This window comes from Mirounga leonina, unplaced genomic scaffold (genome assembly GCF_011800145.1).
Source record: "Mirounga leonina isolate KUSES-001 unplaced genomic scaffold, KU_Mleo_1.0 Mir_109, whole genome shotgun sequence".
NCBI classification, from domain to species: Eukaryota; Metazoa; Chordata; class Mammalia; order Carnivora; family Phocidae; genus Mirounga; species Mirounga leonina.
Genome location: NW_023270244.1, coordinates 4,198,300 through 4,223,893, shown reverse-complemented (window position 1 = coordinate 4,223,893; position 25,594 = coordinate 4,198,300). Strand labels below are relative to the sequence as shown.

Below are 25,594 nucleotides of genomic sequence, written 5' to 3'. Positions count from 1 at the left end.
GGTGTGTCCATTTTATTGATACAGAACATGGACAGAAAAGAATGGAAAAAAAAATTCACCACCTTAATTCCACACACACACACACACACACACACACACACACAAAATCCAGTATCTAAAGCTCCCTATTATTTAAATTTTGAAATGGTTCCAGGGTTCGTGTTTGGGCCTGCATGTATGCCATCTCCGGAATTCATTTTTTAAGGATCCAGCCTAAACAGAATCAAGATACTGGGATTTATTTATGTTTTCTAACGCCCAGAGATAATTGAGAATGTCACAGTTATTCGTCAAGAACATTATGACCTGGTGAATCCATCAACTTTAACACGAGTAATTATAAGAACAGACTAAGGTTATCTCCCTAAAAGCCCTAACAGCTCCTAAACAAATGGCATCCCCTAAATTTTCTTAATTCCATGGCTCTTAAAGGACCAATGGCTGAGTAATCTACCAGTGATACACAGTACTTCTGTTATCTATTGTAATCACTCTCTGGGTCTTGCAATGACTGAGATGTATGGCCTATATAAGTTGGGATATACACTGTGAAATCTGTCCATGGTTTTTGCTAAGAGTTGCCAAGTTTAAAATAGAGTGTAGGAAAATTACTCATAGTGTGGAGGAAGATGGGAGAAAAGCACCAAATGGGCTTTTAATGAGGACTTCTCAGTGTGAACGTATGTAAAAAGAACTTTTAGATATAGGCATTGTGATAAATAAAAATGATCCAGCTAAGTTCTCAAGAAAGCTTATTAGGTACAAGATCATGGTGATTATATGTACAGTGAACAGTTTATTCATGAAAGACCATTTTGTTCACTGTTCAATGGACCAGCACACTTGGCTCCCCAGAAACACTTCAACTAGACAAAATATACCAACACATTAGTCATAAATATAGCTTTATTATTATATTTATTTCATAATCTAAAAAGTTTTTCTTTTGAATTCTGGGAAAAGAAAATTCCAATTTCCATACAAGTGATCTACCCTGCAGAATGCTGGAAAACAGTGTCTAAGCAACCTGAACTTTGCAGTTGAAAATCTATAACCTAGTTTGGGAATAAAAGAATGAAAGCCCACTTCAAAGAAAAATTTCTTCCTTACAAAACAAATAATAAAATTAGATCCATTCTTCAGCATAGCCTTGAACATGTTTTCCCAGAAACTTTGGTAATTTCTCCAAAAATCAACTCACAGGTTGAATGCCCATGTGGACAAAATATATGTATTTAAAAATAAGACCCAAGTGGGACATGGTACATGGCCCAGGCCATGGCATGTAAGTGAACTATCCCTTAGAGTGAGCCAGCTCCCATGTTTCAACAGCAAATTTACGTCTCTAAGGAAGCACAACATATATAATGCATTTCCTTGTATGACAGTCAGAATTGAGTTGGAATTAAAAAGAATTTTTTAATATAATAAATCTTAAAATCATTTGTCTTGTGTAATGTATGTAGAGTAGATATGACATTATGGTGCTTTCTGAAGATAACCGAGTACCACTGTCAAAGAGAGCTGTCATGCCCTCTAGGCATATTAAATAAAAACTGAAAATGTAGGTTATGTTAAATAAAACGAAAAAAATCTGGCTCTACCACCTTTAAAAACAAGTTGTTGTCATTGCACACACGTGTTACAGGACAAAGGGCATGCAATACAACCAACAAATCAATTTTTTAGTATGTAAAAGGCTAGAGTGCAATCATGGTATAAACATCAATAATAAATAACTTTGGAGGAGATTAAGTCTCCAAATAAACAATAATTGTAACACTACAATTTTTACAATGTTAGCCTAAACAGTGATATTCACTTCACAGCAATGTTTTTTCCCACTTGATAGTTGCCTATACACCAGATGAATGGCCCACCCCCGTGAGCCAGATGTCAAAGTGAAGGTTCAAAAATCAACGTTTTCACGATGATAGGTTAAAAATATTTGTATAATGATAAGTTACACTTTTCAACTTACTGGCAATTTAAGTAACTGCATTATACCTATTTTTAATGCATTGCTAATCTGATGTTTATTGCAATAACAATTATTCTACTAATGTTAATTAGGTTACACTTTTAATTTTCAAAATAAGAGAATTCAGCTTACATGAACTAATGTATATAGTTTAAAAACCACCCACTACAAACACACACCTTTTGCTGAGTATTTAAAAATAAATTATTAATATACCTGACATATATATTTTGTGTTATATATATATATGTATATGTATACATTTGTGGACATAACTACTCTTTTTTCCAGAAGGATGTCAGCACTTGTAAACTCTGTAGAAGACCTGATGATATTGTTAACATTAAAAAAAAAAAAAGTAACATGGAAATTCATTCTTGATGAGAACCATAAAGCAGGAGGTTCTTAACAGATGGTTCTTTATGGAATTGAAGGCTTTTTTTTGGGAGGGAGAGGACAGTCTCAGACTGTGGATCCCACATGCACTGTTTGTTTCAGAAACTACTTTAGAAAGCAGTGTCCAGTGAACGCTTCAAACACCTGCTTGGAAGGTAAGGACGTATATTTAATCATCAAAGGGCACAGAAGCAGCGGGAGGTGGAAAAGGGAGGCCAGCAAGGGGACAGCATGCCCAGAGCCCCCAGCGGCCACTGCTATTACCAGGGCAGCAGGAAAGGGCTGAGGAAGGTCTGCAGTGTTGCCAGGCCCCGGCTCACGATGCACGAGACGTGCCATCTGGGGCTGCTCCAGCCCTTCAGACCCGGAACTGTGATGGGAACTGATCAAAGAGTTTCATGGCTATAAGGTTTTGATGGGGTTTTCCGTCCCAACCACAGACAACACTAATGGCTTTGAAGACAGAGGCTGCAGCTTGGTCTCGGGGTGCAGAACGCTCAGCCAAAGGAGAGAGCAGAGGCGCCCCAAAGTCAGAATAAACACGCATCCAGGGAAACAACAAACCTGAATCGAACAAACTGGAAATGAAAACTGAAGTCTAACGAGATGAGTCCTGGAAGCAACCCAAACGTTGAAATATTGATTAACCAGAATACTTGGGGAAACAGGAATCCTTATTTTTGGAAGCTTTCAAATTAATGGAGGGCAAAGTTAAAAACAAATAAAAATATTACTATTTCACTGCCATTAAGAGAACTTTGCATTCCCATTCTTTGCCCCACAATTTAGAGAGCAGTGGACACAGAAGACTTTCTTCCTAGTGCCTGACATCTTGTGTGGCCTTGGGCGTCGGCTGAATCACCCCCACACAGAACCCCAGATGCAGACACTATTGGAGAGTGGTCTATTTATTTTACAAGTTGGAGCTTTCTTTTAACTAAAATTTTGGAATAAGACTGTTTTCATTTTTTTTTTTTTCAATTCTTTCTGTAATCTGCCTCTTGCTTCTAAAAGGGGCCTGTAATAAATTTCTGGTTCCCCGAGATTCCCGTTTGTTAAATTCTGGTTAATCCAGGTGCCTGAATGGCCACGAAATAAATGTATTATGCCCTTCTTTTTTCCAACGTGTCTTACTATGAGATGTATCCCAAAGGGCATTATTGTTGGCCCCCAGAATAACATTCTGCAAAGCCCGGCAATGATAGTCCAGGGCCACCACCCTTTTAGATGATGTTCACAATTGCTGTTGGCTTTTTTTTGGCCATTTTGGGCCTGATGTTGCCTTTCCGGCTAAACCCCAGAGGCTCCCCTTTCTTCGATGGTCTGCAGAGTTCTCTTGGGGACTCAGCCTGTTCGTGAATGGATTTAGCAGGCTGCATGCTGGCTCTGTCATCCTTGGCTTTTCTCAGGTAGCTCCTTCCTTTTGGATGAAAATGGGTCTTGAGATCAGCGTGGTTACACACAGGATGTGGATGCCCTCTACTTCTACAGATGGTCGAGCAGGGGGAGATGAGCAGAAAGAAAGATTTTGTTTAGAACCTTAAAAGAAAAAAACAAAAGCAAAAACAAACCATCCACGGTACACTCACTCCTGCATGCCAGAGTGGCAGAAATGCTGCCAGTAAATCAAATACAAATCGGTATTTTTCTTTCAAAAAGTCCTGTGGCCTTCATGAAATGATCTCATGATGCCAAATTCCCAGGGAGATGTTACTAGTTCTCTCACCAGAGACAAAACTGAGACACTGAAAATGTAAGGGACTCTCCAGGACAATACATACAGTTGGTCTATGGGAAAGATGAGACCAGAATCCAAACCCCTTGACTCTTTAAGTGACTATATATAGTAGTAATAGTCGTGTAGCCATCATAAAGTATGTGATTCCTAGCATAAATTTATACATATATTACATATGACATAGTATACATACATTAATACTACTATAGAGCTACTATGATTACACTATACCTCAATAAGAGAAAGTTACATTATAGAATACTGTAAAAATACTCCTGGACCACTAACATACTGCCATATACTAATAAGCTATTAGCATAGTTAAAAGTTGTATCTGCAATTTACAAAATTAGGTACCCAGGCAGGTACATTTTCATCGGAGACTCTCAAATCCATTTCGAATACAGATATTATATACATAAAATGTAACAGGAAAACACATTATGCAAACATTATCAAATGGCCCAAGTATAAAAAGATATACATACAGGCATTTGGGTTTCCTATTTGAGAAGATATCTGTAAGCTGAAGGAAAACAAATAAGAAAAAACATTACTTCGCTTGAAGGTTGGATTTGGCTTTAAAATCTTTCTTGCTTATATTTTTAAGAAACCGTTCCCATTAAGGAAGCCAGGAACTGTTATCAGTAGCACGGCCCATGGCACCTTCCGCCACGGCAGGGAACAAGAACATCTTGTGCTCGGCCTCTGCTTCCTCGGGGAGCCTCTGTGGCTCGCTGTTCTGAGATTTTCAAGAAGCCATTATCAGTCGATCTAAAAAATTTCAAAATGTCAAAGAGCCCTCTAATGGAGCAACATCTGAAGAAACATGTTTTTTAAAACTAGAATGATGCGCCATTATTTCTTGATTAATTCAGGCTGCATGTGCAGCTAATTTACTACAGCTGTGCTTGGTGACAGTGTATCAACTAAACGGAAAATTGGCATAAAATGTTTATTGCCTAAAATACATCATTTCTAAAGTGAGAGCCTATGAAGACCAACTCCACAACTGTCCCTGAGGCCATCTATCATTGAGATTATTTTCCACTCCCAATGAAGTATCTGCATGCCCTTTTGTGGCTAGGCTCAAATATCATTTGCAGAACAAATTGAGAACTATCATTTTGCGAGCCAGATGTCACCATTCACTTTAGAGGCAAACCCAGTGTACTCCCAACCTTCCTTCCTGACCTCCCTCATGTAGCCTTCACTAAAAGAAGTGCTGTCACAGCAGGAGGCAGACCCACAGAAGAAGAGGATGATAAAGAAAATGTGCAGAAAGGGCCACGTTGGTGTTGGGGCCCAGTGTGACCAAGACGAGAGTCCTACCATATTCAAATAATCAGAGAAACCAAGTTCAGCATAACAGGGTCACTCTCCCCGGGTCTCCTGTCTGCAGCTTGAGCTGTAGTCAGAAACAAATCAGAAAGCTTTCCTTAAACTTTTGAGGGTCATGTCCCCAGGAAGGCAAGATGAGATTCCTGGCTTCTGCCTTCTGACTCAATGAAAAGTAAGCTTTACTGTTGACCCTGTTCACACTGGCTGGATTCAACAGGAGATTAATAGAGGTGGACCAAAAAAGGCACCCCCAAGGAGGGGCTTGAGATTATGCAATATACAAAGAAGGTCAGACAGAGGGTTCAGGCAAGCGTCAGGCTGGCAGCTTCTGGGAAACCCGAAGGTTTCAGCATTTCCATCTTTCCGCGATGGCCCCGCTACCACTAGTAAGGGTTTCTTAGCTCGGCTCCTGGAATGCACTTTAGTATTATGTATAAATTGTTAAAAAAAAAAAAAAAAAAAAAAAAAAGCTTACAGGGTTTTTCTTCCTTTAAATTGCTTCCTTCTTTTAAGTTATTCTTATGGCATAACAAATTTTTTTCACTTTACTGTATATATGTATGTAAGCATATAGTTTGATGATTTGTTGCATATGTACGTATAATACTCTTTGGAATTTTATGTAAAGTGTGTGTGTGTATGTGTATGTGTGTGTGTATTTACATGCATATGCATACTTTCCTCCCTGGGGAAGAGGCCAACAATGTCATCTAATTCAAAGAGGTCCCTGACTTCCAAAATGTTTTAAGAACCAAAACCTTGGTGCCTATGAATGTCACTGATGGACGCTGCTGGGACCTTAGGAAATTAGAAGAGTTTACTGTGTGTATTACCGAAAGGTAAATGCACAAATAAATATGGCTGGAGATGAGCCATAAAGCTCACCTATACACAGATATGTAAGTACCATGACCTGTGCAGGTCTATATGTCACACACTGGATAAAATGCTGACTATATAACCACCACAATTAACCCTCAAAACAACCCTATGAGGTAAGCATGGTCATCCCCACCCTACAGATGTAGAAAGTAAGGCCGAAAAGTTAAGTAGCTGGTTTGAAGCCTGAATGCTTTACCAGTTTTAGAGCTGGGCTTCAAACCCAAGTTAGGACATTCCACGTCCGAGCAAGACTTCACACTGCTCTGCCTCCTTAAGGAGCATGTGTTTGTGGAAGAGCCAGCAAGTTTGTACACAAAAAGATCAGTGGAATCCATGGCTGGATCCGAATCTCTCCAGTGATCCTACAGATCATGAGGCTTGGCTGGAGGCAGGGCAGGGCCTGCTACCACCTTCCCAACAGAACCTCACATGCTCTCCTCCCTGTGAACACAAGAGGCCGCTGTTCCTTCTGGCCCCATAGCCTCAGGCAGATGGAAACCCTCTGCCCCCTTAGGGCCCCTCATTGCCTCTATTTTCTTATAGTCCATCTACTTTGTAGGAGGATGGGGATCAAGAAGAGTCCTTAAGGAAGGTTCTGGAAAAATATAAATAGCTGCACAGAGAGCCCATCTGAGTGCAAACATGGTGTCTCAGGTTGTTTTGGGTTGGAGAAACTAGGCACCCAGCCCTCCTCCCACCTCCCCTCTGTGAATAGCAGCACTGTATACTCAACTGTTCAGGCCCAAATCTTAGATTCATTCTCGATTCCTCCCTTTCCTTCACCTGCTAAAACCTAATCTTTCAGCAATTCCAGCTGGTTTAGTCAACACTTTCCCCAGGATATATCCTATACCTGCCATTTCTCTCCGCCTCTGCTCTCCCCAAGCTGCCATCCCCCTTCCCCTGCCACACCATAATGGCCTTCTAAACTTCTCTCAGTCCTGTACCCCTCTAGTCTATTCTGCACCCAACAGCCAGAGGGATTTTGCTAAAACATAAATCACCTCCTGCTTACAACCTACCAACGGCTTCCCTCTCTGCTCTGGAACGGATCCAAACTCCTTCTGTGACCCAGAAGCCCCGGCATGATCTGGAACCTTCTTGCATCTGTGACTTCAGCTCATCCCCCAAACGTGCCAAGCTTGTTCCCTTCTAAACCACTTCCCAATTTTCAGAGAGCCACGTCAGTCCTGTTATTCAGGTCACAGTCCAAATGCAGCCTCCTCTGCAAGGCTTCTCCTGACCACAGAGGGATGGGGGCAGCCACTCACACACCTCCTCTCACCTTTTTCTTTACAGGGGTTATCACCTGCTGAGATCATCCTAGTTATGTGTGGACTTGTATCTGGGATCATCACCCTCCTCACTGAGGGCAGGGGCCTCACCCACCTCATTCACCCTGTTCCCCCAGCACCCAGTAAGTACTGCATTCCCAATAAACACATACTAAATGAATGGCTGCTAGCCCTGACGTACAACCTGCAGGAACTAACTGCAACACTTAAAATGAGATGATCTGAGCTTTTCATGACCTTCCCTTTGAGCAGGTCTGTGCGTGATTTTGGCAGATGGGATATTAGGTCACTTGATGTCTAATTTGACAGCATTTTTTAGAGCACAAAGACAAAATATCTGAGTAAGCATGTTACGTTTTTAGAAATCAGCCAGGTGAAAAAGAACGCAAATGCTCAAGGGAATTAAGGGGAACTACAGATGCCGAAACATCATTTCAGAAAAGGCATTTACTAAATGTGAGGGGGAATTTTTCTAGGGCATAAAAGAATCTTAAAGCTAGAACACACCTTGGAAAGAAGCACCTCATCCATCAATCTAGAAATTTCACTGCTGTCTGGAGGTGGTAATGAGAAAACGAGGAAAGGGACAGACACTGCTTCTCGGTGTGGCTTTGGCAACAATGAAGAGCCAGGTCGGCTGGGGACGGCATTCCAGGCTCTGGGGCAATGAGCTCTCCTGGGAGTGGCTGAGGCTCCAGAAGGCAGAGCTCCTCACTGTTCTGGGGCTTCACTAAGCTGGGCCAAGTCAGTCAATAAAGTGATGATTTGAAGCTTTTCCTGCTAAAAGCATCCAAGTTCTTCTGTGTGTGGATGGCCACAGGAACTCTGGGAGGCCAGACTTAGCACTTGCATTACATCAAAGACACTGTTCCTAATTTCAGAGGTGCGGGTATATTGTTAAGATTAAGCAGCTGAAGGAAAAGGGAGAAATGGTCTGAGGGTCTGCAGACTACATCATAATGTGCTATGTTACGGACCAAAGTGGAGTCTGGAGGACTTCCACGAACATGGGGAAAGTGCGTCTCTGCTCGATCCTTTCAGAAACAAAGCACCTCATTCTTGGTCTTCTCGGGGCGATGCGTCCTCCCCACAACAGTGACAGTCCGCCTCACTGCAGCCTGACCGTGTCCTACTCACAGATTGCTCTCCCTTCTATATTCCCCACTACCATCTTAACTGCATTTTCCTTTATTTCAATCAGTCAATTCTTCCTCGGGTAGATCAAGTCTGACGAGGGCAGATCATGTCATGTTTGGGACACAGGAGATGCAAATATGGATTAATTCCCTGCTGTATTTGTATGTCTAGATGAATGTGCACGTGTGCCTGTAAATCTGTGTATTTATGTGTGTACATGCGTGTGCACACACACACACAGAACTTCGTATATACACAGCTGACTAGAAGACCTGAGGCCTGTCCAACTTTTGATGGCGTCTACCATCTCGGTGAAAATAATCACTGGCAATATCTCTTAAAGGATGTTTAATTTTCAAGCTGGAAAAATAAACTGAGCAGAGGAAAGTGAGCACAGAAATATAAATAAGAGAACGAATAGGCTTCCTCTCTTTCTCCTTGCCTTCCATTGCTTTCTTTCTTTTAAGATCCTCTTGGCTTTGTACAGTAGAATTTTACCCATTTCTTAGCTCTGGGTTACTTGTAAGCCTAAATACTGAGACTATTCATGCTACATTTTTATTTTAGAATTCTTAACCACTGAAGTCAGGTGACGATCAGAGAATTTAAGAGGCCAAAGACCCTAGCGAGCATCTGGTCCAACTGCTTCATTTAATAGAATTATAGGCCCCAGAAGACAAGGAGCAGGGCGGGAATGATCTGGAAGCCAGTCCTTTTCACCTCACATCTGGGCCCCGTGACCCCATGCCACACTCTCTCCTGATAGAGAGCAGGATGGGAAGAAGGCAGGAAAGGGTTCAGAGCGTCCCTTCAGCCACACTGAGTTATGACTGCACTCACAGATTCCCAAGGAGGTGAGAGAGGAACTGAGGAGGGAAGTGTAAGCTCCCTCTCAGGAGATCACAGACACCAACAGGAAAATAATAAACATGTCAGGTGGCTAAAACTGCTTTGAGGTTCCAGTAGGACCCTCACAGAAGTAACAAACTTACTTCTTTCCAGCCCACTTTTGTTCCTGACTGGAAAGTTCTAGAGCTCCCGTTGCTGCCCTGCTCTAAGGCTCACTATACATTACAGTAAGATTGCATAACGTTTCTTCATTTCTTCCTTCCTCCCTCTCTCCTTTTTTTCCTGTTGTCTGTTCCTCCCACCTTCCTTCTTTTATCCACCTGCTTGTCATCTCATTCCTTCTTTTGTGATTTAATCATGTTTCCCTTTAATCTTGGCTTCCAGAATGCTCAAACTAAACTTTTTAATCAACCAGTAGCAACTTTACCAACATTTTGGTTAGCATAAATGTTCCCTATTTTTCTCTCCCTTATATGTACAGTCCATTTGCAGGGGAAGTAAAAGAATCATTTAAAAATCTTTGGGGAAGGGGCTAAGCATAAATAAAATCAAACAGATCATGAAAATGTTATAAATAAACCACTTTGGGGTTTCAAAAGTTCTTTTTCTGGCTTTGTTGTTATCAAAAAACTGTTTAGAGAGCAAATACGACCCCCCATCTCCCTCATCTAGAGCGTGATTATTTGTACCTCCTCCCCAACCCCCAAAGAGACCAGGGAATCTCGATCAAGCCACTTAGCAGAATCTGGACCTTTAGCCATATCCACGGTTCTTGTCTGGGCTCTGGGGGTTTCTTAAGTCCCTGAAACAATATATAAACTTGTACGCAAATATTTATTATAGAACTGCCACTTGTGAAATTCTCTAAGACTTTTTGAAAATCTACTTAAAGAATGTTTCACCTATAGAGACTAGCAGATGGTGGTGTCCTTCCACTTCAGGGAAAAAAAGAGGTATGTGGTTAGATTTTGCTACTACAAAGAAAGGCCAAAGCTTTCTTAAGATTCTCTTGAAGAGCTCCCAAACAGGATAATACCTCCCCATCTACTTGAGCACCCAGATTGAGACCCATGATTTCTTCAGCCACCTCCAACTCTGTTATTCTCTAATATAAAAATATCTCTACCTATTTATGTTGGTGTGGAGTGGTGGGGTGAAGACAACCGTGCATCCGGAATTTCACTTACTTCCAGGTGTCTTGGATTCACCTGTATGACTTCATAACACAGGGACGGCTGGCGCTGATGTCTAGGAGGTTCCCGCAAGTCATTCCCCAGCTCCCCTCTCCTCTGTCCTTGACCCGATCTCACCATACCCAAGGACCGCAGGCATGGTGGCTGGACCTGTGTGACTTACCACGTGCTCACTGATGTCTTGGCAGAGGCCAGCAGCCTGCTGGCTTTGATAGTACTCTAACTGCTTTTCTGCCAGTTCTACCCGTTGCAACAGATTCTCAATAAAGTCCTGGAGCCGGGCTTTCCCTTGGACCTCCTTCTCAGCTGCTGCTTCCAGGAAATGGTTGAATGTAACAACTTCTCTGCAAGGCAAAAACGTCAGAACAGAAAGCGGAAAAATGAACCAGGACTTCATTCATTTAACATGTATTTATTGAGTGCTGACTCTGTGTCGGGCAATGCCCTTGGCACTGTGCTTGCAGTGATGGCAAAAGAGATAAAATGACATTTTAGTGATTCTATTTCGAGATTGCACTGCAGTAGAAAGAGAGTGTCATTATTGAATATCCAAATAAATATCTAGGTCAGGGGTGGTAAGCGCTAAGGAGAAAACTGAAATCGGGTGCAAGGGGACAGAAAGTAACAGAAGAAGGGAATGTGTGAGTGGTATTTTAGAAAGGGGTCAGGGACAACCTTCAGGATAGGGAAACAGGGCAACAGGTACCAAGGAATAAGCCAGGTGGGTTCGCAGAGAGACAGGTCTGACGGACAGTTAGGAGGGCTGCCTGGCTGCAGGCGGGGACTGGGAAGGACAGAAAGAGTGGGGGCCACTATAATGACTCCAGGTTTTCTTATAAATGAGGTGGGAAACCAATGGACACTTTTGAGAAAAGTTCTGACTTACATTTTAAAAGTCTAGCTGCTGGGGGAGAAGAGAGCACAGGGAGGGAAGGTGTGGAAACGAAAGGGCATGCGGAGTAAAATGAGTCACCTTGTCCAACTGTGCATTTTTGAGCTAAAAGTGAAATAGTCCAAGAAATGCCATCCTGAGGTTGACCCAAGGTCCACCGGGAAAGCTATGTTAGCTGACAGAGGAGAATTCATGTGCAGGACTGCCCTTCCCCTAAAAAGTTGAGCAAAATACCTCAAACAATATTCCTTTATCCACATAATTCATTGTCATTTACAGATCTAGAAAAATTTTAATAACTTTATTACTATTTGATATCTTTTTATTTCTAATGCATGGATGAAAACAACACTTTCCTGACTTAAAATGAAACCGTTCTTTATAAAGATTCAAATACATGAGGAATATAAAGAAGAAAATACCATCTGAAACCCCATTATCCTGAGACCAACACCTGTAACAATTTGGTAGCCATTCTCACGAGCAACTCTGCGAAAACACACATACATACAAACACACAAACACACAGGTGCTTGGCCTTTTTCTCAGGCCAAGTACCAGGTAATCAGCATGACCAACAGGTGCATATTATCACAACTCTCTTCATCCAATTCTCAATAAGAAATTATGAAGATCTTTCAGCCTTCCCCTTTGTATGTCCTGCCACACCCACCAGGAGTAATGAATTCCATCGTTTTATCACCTGTTGGATATAGTACTTCTTGTATGTGTCTTCAGAATCTCTCTTGACCCTCAAGGAGTACCCCCTCCTTTATCTGGCCACTTTCAACTTAATGCAGAACCAAGATTCTAAAGACTGCTCATTCTCCTCCCAGGCTCTTTCATTTCAGATTAAGAAATCCCATTTAAAAAAAAATCTAACTCCATCATTTGTTCTAGATAGTTGATGAAATACACTGCCTTCTCTGCACCTTCCACTTAGCTCCATAATTTCTTGAGAGCAGAACTTCAGGTAAGTCTGACCCAGGAAGTTTTACAGAAGTTTTTTACAAAATAGTTGGTAGTGGTTTCTTGCTCCTTTATTCTGTACAATTAGTCAGTGACTCACTTTTACAATTATTTGTGATTTTTTTCTCTCACAAATATGTCACACTTGGCTATATTGAAACTTTTCTGACACTTCCTTCAGAGTCAAATGTCTCTGCAAAGCCTTAGAAATTACATATTTATAAAAATAGAAGAGAGACTGGTTCTGACGTGATTCATCACAGAACTGCTTATTATACTAACCCCCTTTTTTTTTTCTAGTTTCCTCTCCAGGATCAAACATAAACCGCAGTTCCATAATAATTCTATTATCTTTCAGTAGCTAAGACAAATTCACATAAAAGAAATGAATCCCTTTGGAAAGGAGTTTTCTCCCATCATCAAGTCTCAAGTTTATTTCCAGATGTTTCCGTATGAGCCCTGCATGGAAGACGTGAACTTTCCAAGCTGTCCAGGCCATGGACACCAGCCAATTTTAAAGCGCTACTGTCATTCAGCTTTTATCTGCCTAAGTAACCTTAAACTAGCAGCAAAATAATGGAGGGCCCGTCCAGGTGCTATATCCAGCATGCCACATCTGTTCATGGCTCTGAGGAATGGCTGAGATCCCCTAGATGGAGCTCAAAAGTACCACTAGAAAACAGAGCCTGGGAAATGGCTATTCCTTCGTCTTTCTGACCATAAGGCTTCCATTCATTCAGAGTAGAGACTTCGTAGGTGATTACTTAGGATATCTGAATCATGACAGGAGTTTCCAAACTGTACTTATAGGGAAAACAACCAAAACCCACAACCCTCTCCCTTACCCAAAAGAAAAACATAGGCAAAGAGCCAGTGTATTTTTTTCAATTCATTTTGGTTTGTAATATTTACCTCATTACGGAAATATTTTACATTTATTTTGGGAAAGATAAAAATTGACCTATTAAAAGATCTAAAACTGAGCAAGGGCCAAATCAGCCTTTTTGTTCCCTGCTCTAAGCCCATCACTTGATATAATACATCACATATAATGTTCAATATATATTCGTTGTAATGAATATTTTAAAGGACAAGGAAGAAACAAAAAATGACCCATAATCCCAACACCCAGAGGTACCTACTATCAACATCCTAGTATATTTTTCCAGTCTTTTTTTTTTCTATGCATATTTACTATTTGGGGGTTCTCAGGCTGTAAAGCTTAGAATGTAAAACAGCAATATTTGACCCCTTAATGCCACAGGATTAACATCTCAAAAGCAAGAAAACAAACCTGAGTGCAATACGGTTTATGACTGTGGCTATATTTTTAAATCATGGAATGTTTTGCTACTGGTTCTATATAAAACTTTTGCAAATTAACATCAATGCTCCTAGCTGATCCTGGAGTGTTATGTCATGTTGTAGAAGAGAAGCATCTTTTTCTAACCTCTCCCTCATCCAATTACCTTGTGCCCTGAAGCTGAGAAGTGAACACCCTTTGCATTTTTCAACCAACCTGGTGTCAATACTAACTTAATTTCAGTTTACGAATGGTTCACATCAACTAAAAAAAGAAAGAAAGAAAAAGAAAAGGCAGTTAAAACAAGCCTGATGATTTAATTTCAAATAAGATGTTATATAAGATGATGGCTGGAGAAGTGCCTCATGCTGAGAATATGTCTGGGTGTCTGTATTAGATAAAAAACGGTAACCAAACCCAGTGACTAATTGTGGACTAGCCTGTGTGTACAACTTCAGATTCCCCTTTCACATCCTGTTCAATCTGGACCAACAATATCCAGAAACACCTCATATTTCCCCAAGGAATCTTAGGAATTTCCTGAATGAAAAAGAACGAGGTTTAACCACATTGCATTTATAACCGCTTTAATAATTAGACCAAACCGTCAAATATCCATTCAAAGTGGAAGACAGACCAACAGGTTTCAATATAAGGAAGAACAAGATATTCCCTGATAGGATTTCAGATCCCATATCTCAATGAATCTTGAAGAAACTACCAATTGTCACCTTCTGGCCTAGTAGCAAAGCAGAATATCCTGTTCTCGGACAAAGCTATTAAAGCACCCCTCCCTTTTCTTACTACATATATATGTGAGATCGGATTTCCTTCATCTACTTCCACCGAAACAACAGATTTGCAACAAATGAAAGGCAAAAGTAAAAAGGTCCAGTGCCTTCTATTTAAGTCAGATATTAAAAATATTTGCAAAACTTATAAAACCATGCTACTCTTTTTGCTAAAGAGTATTGTTATCTTATTGTTTTTTTTAAATAAATTAATAATTGTATTTTGAATTTCTAAGTTTTAATTTCTTTTTTATTTGAAGATTTTATTTATTTATTTGGGAGAGAGAGAGAGAGAGAGAACACAAGTGGAGGGGAGAGGCAGAGGGAGAGGGAGAAACAGACTCCCTGCCGAACAGGGAGCCCGATGCAGGGCTTGATCCCAGGACCCCGAGATCATGACCCAAGCCGAAGGCAGACGCTTAACCAATTGAGCCACCCAGGCGCCCCTAAGTTTTAGTTTCTAATTCAGTAAATATTGATAGATAAAACTCACACTAACAAAACTTACAGGGATCCTTAGATATTTTTTTAGCAATATAAGAAGAAGTGGGGCCAACAGTTTGAGATCCTGCCAGGCTGGGTACAGGTGCTCCTGAATCTCAGAACGTGGGTGAGGAGTGAGCAACGAGGGCTGGAACCCCAGGAGGATGTGGTCACAGTCCACACGTTTATTTGTTCCACTATTTGGTAACTCGACAAACACTTATTGAATGTTAGCAGGTACTGGGCTTAGTGCTGGGGCAGTCCTGAACCCACGGCTATCCTCATGAAGCTTACTGCTGAATCCAGGGTCAGCCCACGTTTCGTGAAGGACTGGGGAGTATATATTTCAGGCTCTGCAGGCCATCTGGTCTCTGTTACAATTACTCAACTCTGCCTAGTGCAAAAGAACCATAGAGGCTGTGTAACAATAAAACTTTATTTATGGACACTGAAATTTGAATTTCATATAATATCCATATGTCGTGAATTATTATTTCTCTTTTGAATTTTTTTTCAAATTGAAAATTCTTAGCTCACAAGCTCCTCAAAAACAGGTAGCAGGCTGGACAGGTTGGCAGTGTGCTAACCCTGGATACAGTGGGAGAAGCAAATATTAAAAGAAACAAATAATGAAATAAATACATAATTACAAAGCTGAGCTGAATGACTAAGAGAAAGAATAATATGATGCCATCAGAGAGAAGAGGAAGAGACTTGTGTGGTTTTATTTTAGGTTCTCAACCCTGTGACCTAGAATATAGGGGGAAGCCTGGAGGGCCAGATGGGAGAGAAGACAGAGGGAACCTGAGTGAAATCCCATCAGGCTGTGTGCAAACCAGCTTCGGGGAAGCTGAGTCTACGTCACTTCCAGCCCCATCTTTGACTTCTCATATACGTATTTTTTAAAAAGGTTAAATACTATAGAACACGAGGTTTTAAGCTTTGGTGGAAAATATACTTTATTTAAAATCAATACTTGATACTAAAGGGAAAAGTACCAGTATAGGATAAGAAACTAGCCTGAAGCTCACTGTTATGCAGAATGCAATGCAGAGCTAGAAATCTGTCCACATCCTGAGATTCACAAACAAACAAAGGGGCACCGAGTGAAAAAACCCTTTCAGTGTGATCAAAGCTTTATTTAGAAAGCGTACTTGTTCCCTCAGGCACTTGTTCATTTACAGGATGGCCATAGGTCTGAAACATTGATAATATTTAATTTTTTACAGATCGAACCCCTCAATTACTTCTTCTGAGGTGGGTTAAAGACAGGATAATTCAGAGAAATTAAAGATACACTGTCATGTGATGAACCCACTCCAGAAGCAGGTATAGAGATAGAGGGAAATATGCATTAATGCATCCCGGTGTTCACTACAATGTTACAAAGTGCATTGTTAATAGGAGACAACGCACTGATCATATTGCATACTGTAATTTACAGTCATTTCCCTATGTTTTCATGGCCATCCCATAGCCTGATGTTCCCCTTGGGCCTCATAAATGCACATCACCTCTGTCTCTGCTCCAGCACCGCGGACCTCCCTTCATTCAGCCTGTGAGCCAGATTCTTACTTCTGCACACGCTGTTTTTCCACTGGGGTCCCTCCCACTGCCTTTCCCTAGCCTCCGTTCTTAATGAGTCTTCTAACCTCAGGGCTCTCCTGTTAGGAAGCTTTCCCACACATGCCTAGGTGTGGGTTAGGTGACCTGCTGTGTTCTCCCGCAGAACGTTGCCTCCTACCACAACGCACACTGCAGAGAGGACTAGTCATGCCGTGTACCCCATTCCACTGGGAAATCTGTGTGGTCAGGGACCTTGCCTGCTCCTTCACTGTGGTAACCCCAGCACCAAACACTAGTCCAGCACACAATAGGGGCACAACAAATTTCTGCTGAGTGCATGAAATGTACAACCACACTCTAGCTGAAAATCTTTAACTGACAAAAAGAGCCTGAGGTTTCTTTTTATCTTTTTCCAGACAAGTACTAGGGCATAAAACCAAAAAGTAATCCACAATACAGGTACCTCCCACAGGACTGAGGGTGGGATCTAAAATTGATGCTTCTCTTCTATTCTTAAACAACACTTTAAAATCAGCTTCTCCTCCCAAAGGCAAAGCTCTACCAAGTTATTTAAATTTCATTTTACATTACTGATTTATGAACCTCTTTGGAGGTATGTGAAATGGTAAAAATACCTCTGGCTAAAAATAGGCTAGCTATTGATCACAGAGCACGTCAGACAGACCGTAATGTCAGCCGCGAGGCAAATCCTGAAGCTGGAGTCCACCACCTTGCAGTGCTGGGAGCCGGGCTGCCAACCTGGAGCTCAGGGTTGGCTCCTGTGCATCCCAAGGGGCCCCACAGGGTGGAATGGGCACCTGCAGCCCATCTGAAGCCATGCCATCTCTACTTTTGTTGGCCCTTTGCCTCACCTTTCTCTTTTGGCTTCTTTGACTAAACCGAAAGGTATATACTTCTCATTAAGAGCTTAAAAAATAACTCTAATGAGAAAGTCAAATGACTCTCACTGGTAATAAGTAGATCAACATTACATCTAAGCCCCTGGGTCCAGACAGAAAGAAGGTACACGGACATTAGACAGAGAAAAACGGAATATTTTCCTTGGTCTCCAACTTTTAACCATCCCTAAGAGGGCGTGTTTGACGTCCAGTTTTTCCTACATTACTTTTAAGTCTGCATGGAAAGCAGCCTGGGAAGAGAGGACCTCATTTACATAAATGCACTAAAATGTGGAGCAAACAGACCCCTCCCTGTCCCACTGAACCCTACATGTAACATGATTTTTCCTGGCCTGTTTCCTAGCTATGGATCCATCTGGAGACCAAGTTGTCTACTCACTGCTTTAGCTGATCAAAAATAGAAATGCTGTAATTAAGTGGCAAGAGGGTTTAGCTGTGCAAAGCAAGGTATACCAAGTCAAACTTTAAAAGGCCAGCATCCCACAGCTAGCTTACGATAGAAACCTAACTCATGTTACCTGGCTCAGGCCATCCCTTTAGGCCTCTTTCATCATACCCCTAATGATCTGTTTAATGTTTAATTTTACCTTCTGGCCTCTTCCTGCCGTAAATGCAGAAATGGGACTCATCGGGTATACCACAGTAGGACCTAGAACAGTACCTGACGCACGGCAGGCACTTAGTGCAAGATTTGTCTCCTGGGCTGACTGCCAGCTGAGAGCAGGGCAAATAATGAAGGAAGAAGGGAAGGATTTTACCTATCGTAGCTTGCAAGGGAGTAGGATGGAGATTTGACAGAATTATAAGGGGGCCCCTCACCACAATAAAGGGCTGGCATGCTCCATTCTGACTGGCCACGGACAACCAGAGAGTCACGTTAAAAGCCCTGGGCTGGTATTCCAGAAGCTGAATAGCATAACCACACTTAGGACGCCAGCATTTCCCTATTTCCCAACACCTTTGATGCCAGCTGATATCTCCTTTAATCTCATCAGAAAAATAAATGACGTCACCGTAGCAGCTCTCTCAAAACAGCAAAGAAGCCGGCCCATTCCAAAATGGGCCAGATTCAGTATTACATAAGTCGTGACGCTTTGGGCAAATACCCCATTTTCAAAAGTCTGGCTGAGACACAGTGAATTAATGGGAAAAGCACTCAGCAGAGAGACAGGGAATATGGGTTTCAATTTCAGCTCTGCTACCAAATTTTTGTCCTTGGGCGAGTCATTCCACTACTCTGGGCCTTATTTTCCACGTCTGTAAAATGAGAGTGTTATCCCGAAGGAGACAAGGAGTACCTTCCAGTTCCCAAATCACACGATCTCCTCAGGGGCCATCTCTAATAGTCTTTCTTCTCCCTGCTGTCCCTTCAATGTCGCTCTCCTCTGGCCACCGATGCAAATAACTGCCCTTCCTCCTCACTTCCTCAGTGTGGCCTCTTCATATTTAAAAAAAAAAAAAAAAAAAAAAATCTGTTCTCTAATAGTTTATCAACTTGAAACCATGCCTTGTATTTAAGCACTTGTTCCAACTACCTTGGGTCTGAACACGGACATGATCACAGGGATGTTTTATGCTTCCTATGCAGGATGTTAGCTCCTTAGAGGAAAACAGCATGAATTTTATGTTCCCCATATACACCTAGCACGGTGCCAGGCACATCACAGGTGCTCAGTTAGGGCTTTCCAGTCTTACCAGGAGGAGGTACAGAAAAACTTGGGATTACTGGTATTACGCAGGCATGCTCCAAACCTTGGATGACCCACTCAGCCACAAATCAGCTACCATCCAAGTCCATCCTTTCTTGTTAAGGGATACCTTACCGCAAGGTTGGCTGGGATTGATTTACCTGATTACAGGCAGTGGCTACCCTATAGTTCCGAATACTCTTGAATAAGTAAATACCTGCTTCAATAGCACTTTTAAAGCTGCAGAGACTTCGTGAAGATGACGGACAACATCTCCCTTGGATTTGCACCCCAGAAACAAATAGACACCTCTCTCCAGGGATACAAGGAGACTCACCAGCCCAAAAAGTACAAGATATTGCCTATTCAATCTCCTCGGTTATAGAGCTTACATAGGCCCTCTATAATGCAAGACCATTCAGCCTATGGACAGCTTCAGGGCAGAAGCGGCCCTGGAGTCTTTCATTTCAGTTTGAAAGAAAGGATTTTAAAGTTGAGAGAACAAATCCATAAGCAGAAGAGCCTCCTAAGCCTCACTTGAAAGGATCTTAAAATTGAGGGAAAAACAATCCGTACGCGAGAGAGCCTCACGTAGGTGTTTGGGTTTTTTTAAAACTGAATCTCCCATCTGTGTCTCAAAGGGTCCCCAGAGTTGAAGTCCATGTTGAGTAGGACTGCAACCACGCGCTTTCTCTCACAAATAAGTCTTGAGGGCTCATCTGGAGGGGTTTAGCAGGGCAGCACAACTCCTGGTTTGCTCTCTGGCCAAATAGGGTCTTCCCGTATCTAAGAGGTCACCTCTTGGGTCAAAGACATAGCTCCGTGAGGGCTGGTGAGGAGGGAAGGGGCTGGTCCAGGGCAGGCAAATCTAGTCGAATGAACTCGGTTTCAGTGGTGTGGCAGATGGGCAGCTGGCTTGCTCTGCACCCCCGTTTTGGGGGCAGGGGGTGGGTGTCAGGGAGGCTGAACACTACAGACCCTGAGGGAGCTGGCCAGTCACCCTCTCAGACCAAGAGCTCCAGTGTCCTTCCTGGAAACAAGACTCTTTCAGTGCTTTTTTACGTACAGAAAGAGTGATTATTTAAGACCTGAATACGAACGGACAGGCCAGGCCAAATGAAGGCTTTAAAAAAATGAAGACTTTGTTAATTTTATGTTTAAAATTTTAAGGCAGTTTCACTGTATTTTCATTGAAAGTGTTTTTATTTTTAATGTTATTGCTGCTGCCCCCCTCCGTAGTCCAAAATGACATACTAAAAACCAATTCATAATTTATCTTCAGATATACTCACAAAAACGTGAACAAAGACATATGTATAAGGCCGTTAACTGAGGCACTATTTTTAATACTAGGAAAACAGAACAAAACCATGTATTCATTAATAGCAAGCTGATGAAATCAGCCATGAAGGCATCCACACCACGGCCATGCGATAGCCAAAAGGAATGACATAATCCTATATTTAGTGCCTGAGGGATGCCTGCAACACACTATGTTAAAACAACAACAAATTCCACACATAATTGGCAAAATAGTATGTGTCACGATTCCACTTGGGAGAACATAGCATCTCTCTCTGTGTATAAAGTACATACGATTGTAACTACATAGGAAAGGTCTGGAAGGACATTCACCAAGCTAAACAGTAGCTGTCTCTGGAGGATGGAGCAGGGTATGCTTGGAGAGGAAGGGACACTTTTAACACATACAGTTCTACCCTGTTAAATTTTTTTTTTTATGAGTATATATTACTTTTTCAATTGGTCTTCAGGTAACAGCACTGGGTTAACATTACCATAATTGATCCACGCATGGCCCGCTTTTACTAAGTTAAGTTATACTAAGATATTCTTAATAACTAAGCACTCTTGAACCCAACACCCCAAACAAAAGTTAGATCCTTGGCAATAACCTAGATCTAACTATATGACTCTCCCTGCCATCATACTGGCTTCCCTCCAGGCAACCACCAGCCCAAATCCCACATTCATTATTTACTTGTGTAATTAATAAGTAAAATATGACAAATCAATATGTGCAAACAATCAGTTTGTTTTCCTTTTAAATTCACTGCTCTTCAATCAAACAGAAATACCACAAATTTAATTCTAAGCTTGTCTTTGCACATAGGGGAACCCCATCTGCCATTTTTCCGGTGATGCAATGTTAATCACCCTGGTGGCCGCAATGGGTCATCATGGCACTAACTTCCCACGGGGAAACTCCAGAAGCCAAGAAAGAAACATTTGTCATTACAGATCATTTCCCTAAAAGCAAAGTAAATCCGTGGCTGATTTGAATCTGTCCTCACTAGGTAATTAAAAAAATTTCTAGTTGATCAGAGCAGGCTTTCCCTCTAGGTAGAATGTAGGCATTTAGTGATACTAGGTAATGATCTCTTTAATATATAGGGTTTCTCAGCCTCTCGCCAAATGGAGAGGCTTTAATTACTACACTGTAAGAGACAATACATGATAGAAGAGTGCCAGTGGACACAGAGAGTATGAAATTAAGTCAACCTCTATAATATAATCCAAGTTATTTGAAACCTTCCTTCTAGTTTATCCCAGGGTATCCATTTTTATGCCCTTTGATTCTACGAATTCTGAGCCTCCATTTAAAACTAAATCCAACATTCTGCATTTGGGAAATATACTGCATTATTAGGTATGCTTTTCTAGTTTGAGTTGAAGCCATACTTCCTGATAAGGAAATGCTTTTCCAAGTAGGATGTCTTTCACCTCTATCTTGTGAAAACCACTTGTCAACTCTGTGCAAGCCTGACTGACTCTAGCATCACATACCATTCTACAAAAAGAAAATTCTCAAACTAAAATCACAGAAGCCAGCAGGATCAGAAAGTCTCCTCTGGGTTTACTAATGCCTGCTTCTTCCAAATAAAAACTATAATTAAATGGATTCTCAGCTACCAACATTTAATTAACATGAGCAGATAATCCAAAATGGCAAAGAAGCCAGAATTACTGGTATTTAGAGCATATTTATATACTCGAACAAGACAGCATCTCATGTTCTTGACTTGGCTACATGGAGGGAGGCTACCAAGGAGAAATGGCTGGGCTAGAGCCGCCTCTCTGCCTTCCCATTCACCTCCCCCCTGCTCACCAGCTGGTGCTGGGAACCGATCCCACCACAGATACACTGCTACTCCTCTCTCTCAAAACGAACGTTCCTATAATTTCCAAGGCGAGAAGGGACTGAATATTTTGACTCTCCTGCTGCCGGGTTGCAGACTATACGCAGAGAGGGTCAATGGTATCAAAAGCCTTGTGCATCCCACGTTCAACTGTATCAATGCGAAAGGCAGCCAAAGTAGCTGCAAGTAAGAAAAACCCAATCGTGGCTTGACCTGTGCTTGTAACTCGGGGGAAGGCGCCTAAAGCGACGGCACAACACCACTTACTCTTCCTTCCGGAGCAGCTCCTCCTCGGACTCGCTCAGGCGCTGCCTGAGCGCAGCGATCATCTCCACCGCCACGTCCACCTGGCGGTTCAGGGCCCGCTCTCGCCTCTGCACCTCCTGCTTTTTCTGCGTCAGCTGCACAAAGGCCGCCCGAACTTCCAACAGTTCGGCCGTTTTCTGGGCCAACTCTTTGGTGAGTTTATCGATTCTCTTCTCGATGGTCCTGTCCACGGCCTCGACCATCCGGTTGAATTTTTCTCGGATGTGGGCCTCGAAAGCGGCTTTGGTGTCCGAGGTGGGCAGTCCGGGACTGGAGCGCGGCCCCTCCAGCGAGTCTGCACGCAGGTCCAGCGCCGTGTAGGTCTGCACATAGGACACGGGCCGCTCGGCCACCACCTCGAATGGCTTCCTGTCCTTGGAGTGTTCGTGCGAAATGCTGTATAAGTTCACATAGCTGGGTTTCTGCTTCACCACGTGGCCCGTACCCTGCAGTTTTCCCTGTTTCAGGGGTTCTGAGGCAGTGACTAGGTCTGTGTCTTTGAGGGATGGGAAGAGGCTGCATTTGGTCAGGAGGGTTCTTTCCTGGTAGCTGTGACTGAATTCCAGATGGGCCCTCAACGAGGACAGACTTCTAAACCTGGTATGGTCTCCACACCTCGGGCAGCGGAACGGCAGGCACACGGCAACATTCTGGAAGGACTCCTGCCAGGGGTATCTGCTTGCCTCAAAAGCCTGCTGTTGCATTACTCTTCAGGTCCTGGGCAGGGCAACGGAAAACAGGTAGTTTACACATCTGTTTAAAAAGTGCTGCTGAGACGCTTGTGGCCCCTCACCTCTACCAGGGCAGAGGCTTTTGGCTTCAAATGCCTTTGGCATATAATATCTCACATTAAAATTAAAACCTACGATCCGCGGGCCAAATCCAGCCGCATTCACTCCTTTCCGTGTGGCCTACTACTGCTTTTGCACTGAAGGCAAAGATGAGTGACTAGTTGGGACAGAGCCTCTATGGCCTGCAAAGCCAAAATGACTTACTCCTGGGCCTTTAGGAAAAGCTTGCCAAGCTCCCCCGCCCCAGCCCAAGATGAAGAAGGTGGGTAAAATTCTCTTTTTGCAGATGAGAAAACTGGAGCAAGGAGGTAAAGTAATGAATTCAAAGCCAGATGGAAAGTGGCAGATCCAGAAGTGGAATTTAAGTTTCCTGCCCTCCTGAACTGAGCACACTCACTGCAAACCTGTGCCCTATTCTACTGATACAATCCTGGTAAGCATGAATTCCAAAAAGGAGGAAAACTCACACAAATTGTCAAAACTTGTCCTGAGAGAGAGTTCAGCGATCTTTCTTCAAACATAGGAATGATATTACTCAAGCTAGGCGCAGTGGCATTAAACACAGAATCAGCTGGAAATTTTTCAACCTGAGATTTTGCCTTTAGTTATTGTTGTGATGGCATAAATCAAAATATTATGGTAACAATGATAGCCTCCCATATTCCAGATTTACTGACATTTGGGAACTCAAGATATCAAATATATTTTGACCCAAGAGGGACCATGGTCAGGACTTCAGAAAAATAACCGTGTTCTGAATGGATTTATCTCGTCTCTGATCCTGTTTTAATATGATAACCTTTAGAGATGGCCAATATTTGAACCCGACAGGTATCAGCATAACTCTTTTAATAACAGGAAGTTCTTATTTCCTTGTAGCAATTTATTATCTTAGCCCTAGCAACAGATGACTGCTAGCAACCCTATTCTGCAAGCAGGGCATACCTATTCCCTCCAGGAATGGTTTCTACTTAAATGTAACAAGCCCTGGGCCCCCAAAAAGAGGAAGTTCAACTAAAGGTCTAGACTGGAAAGTGTTGTTACTGGGCCCTCAACCTCTTCAAAAAGCAGAGGCGCAAACGGTCCCCAGCCAGGTAGGCAAAGCCTCCAGGTTAATAAGCCTCTGGCCCCTAGAGAGGGGAACCTCTTCCTGTGCTACGGGCGGGCCGTTTAACGACCGGTTTTGTGGAGACAGGATGCAAACCCTGACCGAAAAGGCAGCAGAGAGGTGAAGGCAGGGGAAGTCAGGATTTCAAGGGGTGAAGTGGGGAAGGGCTGGCATCCCCGAATGGGGAAATGGGTAATCACACACTCTGGGAGTACTCGTGCTTCCAAGGGCCCAGGGGAAACCCCAGTCCGCAGGGTTGTAGGAAAAGCCCTCATTCCCTCTGCCCGCGCGGGGCAGGCTGGCAAAGATGCTCTCCGGAGGGTCCCGGCTCTCCGAGGGTCCCGGCTCTCCCCGCCCCCGCTCCGCTGCGGGCCAGCCCTCGGGAGCCAGAGTGGATTCGTGCGCACACGAGTTCCCGCAAGTGGGGGCCGACAGCTTAACTCCCCGCCGCGCGGAGGGGACGCGACCCCTCCCCAGCCCGGGACCGCCCCGCCGGTCCTCTGCCGCGCCCCCCGGGCCGGGCCGCAGGCGCAGAAGCCCCGCTGCCGCCACTTACCCGACTTGTTGCTGCAGCTGCAGCCGCTGCTGCTGCCGCGGCGGCCGGTGCTACTGCTGCGGGAGCAAAGCGGTTTTCAGCAGAGCCGTAAATCAGGCTGAGCCCGGGCCCGCTCCCACCCCCCGCGCACCCCCGCGCCGGGACCCGCGGCGTCCAAGGCGGAGCGTGGCGCGGGCCGGCGGGGTCGGCGCGCGCGGCTGCGGGGGACCCCGGCGCCCGAGAGCGACCGCCCCGGGGCGGGGGAGGCCTGG

At 43.2% G+C, this 25,594-nt stretch overlaps 1 protein-coding gene across 1 annotated transcript; it reads right to left on the bottom strand.

Annotated features, from left to right (window-relative positions):
- Window positions 1-892: 892 nt before the first annotated feature.
- On the bottom strand, window positions 893-25,383 carry LOC118020078 (protein ZNF365). Its single transcript, XM_035019949.1, has 5 exons — window positions 25,344-25,383; window positions 22,850-23,605; window positions 10,976-11,156; window positions 4,604-4,641; window positions 893-3,862 (listed from the first exon to the last, which is right to left on the bottom strand). Exons 2-5 carry the CDS (start codon window positions 23,590-23,592, stop codon window positions 3,601-3,603), a joined length of 1,224 nt encoding a protein of 407 aa, XP_034875840.1. The 5' UTR covers window positions 23,593-23,605; window positions 25,344-25,383; the 3' UTR covers window positions 893-3,600.
- Between the last annotated feature and the right edge of the window lie 211 nt (window positions 25,384-25,594).

Coding starts and splice junctions, on each gene's coding strand:
- LOC118020078 (XM_035019949.1), bottom strand. CDS start 23,592: ATGCAACAGCAGGCTTTTGAGGCAAGCAGATACCCCTGGCAGGAGTCC. Junction 11,157..22,849: donor GAGCTGCTCCGGAAGGAAGA/GTAAGTGGTGTT, acceptor TTTGCCTTGCAG/AGAAGTTGTTACATTCAACC. Junction 3,863..4,603: donor AATAGGAAACCCAAATGCCT/GTATGTATATCT, acceptor GACCATCTGTAG/AAGTAGAGGGCATCCACATC.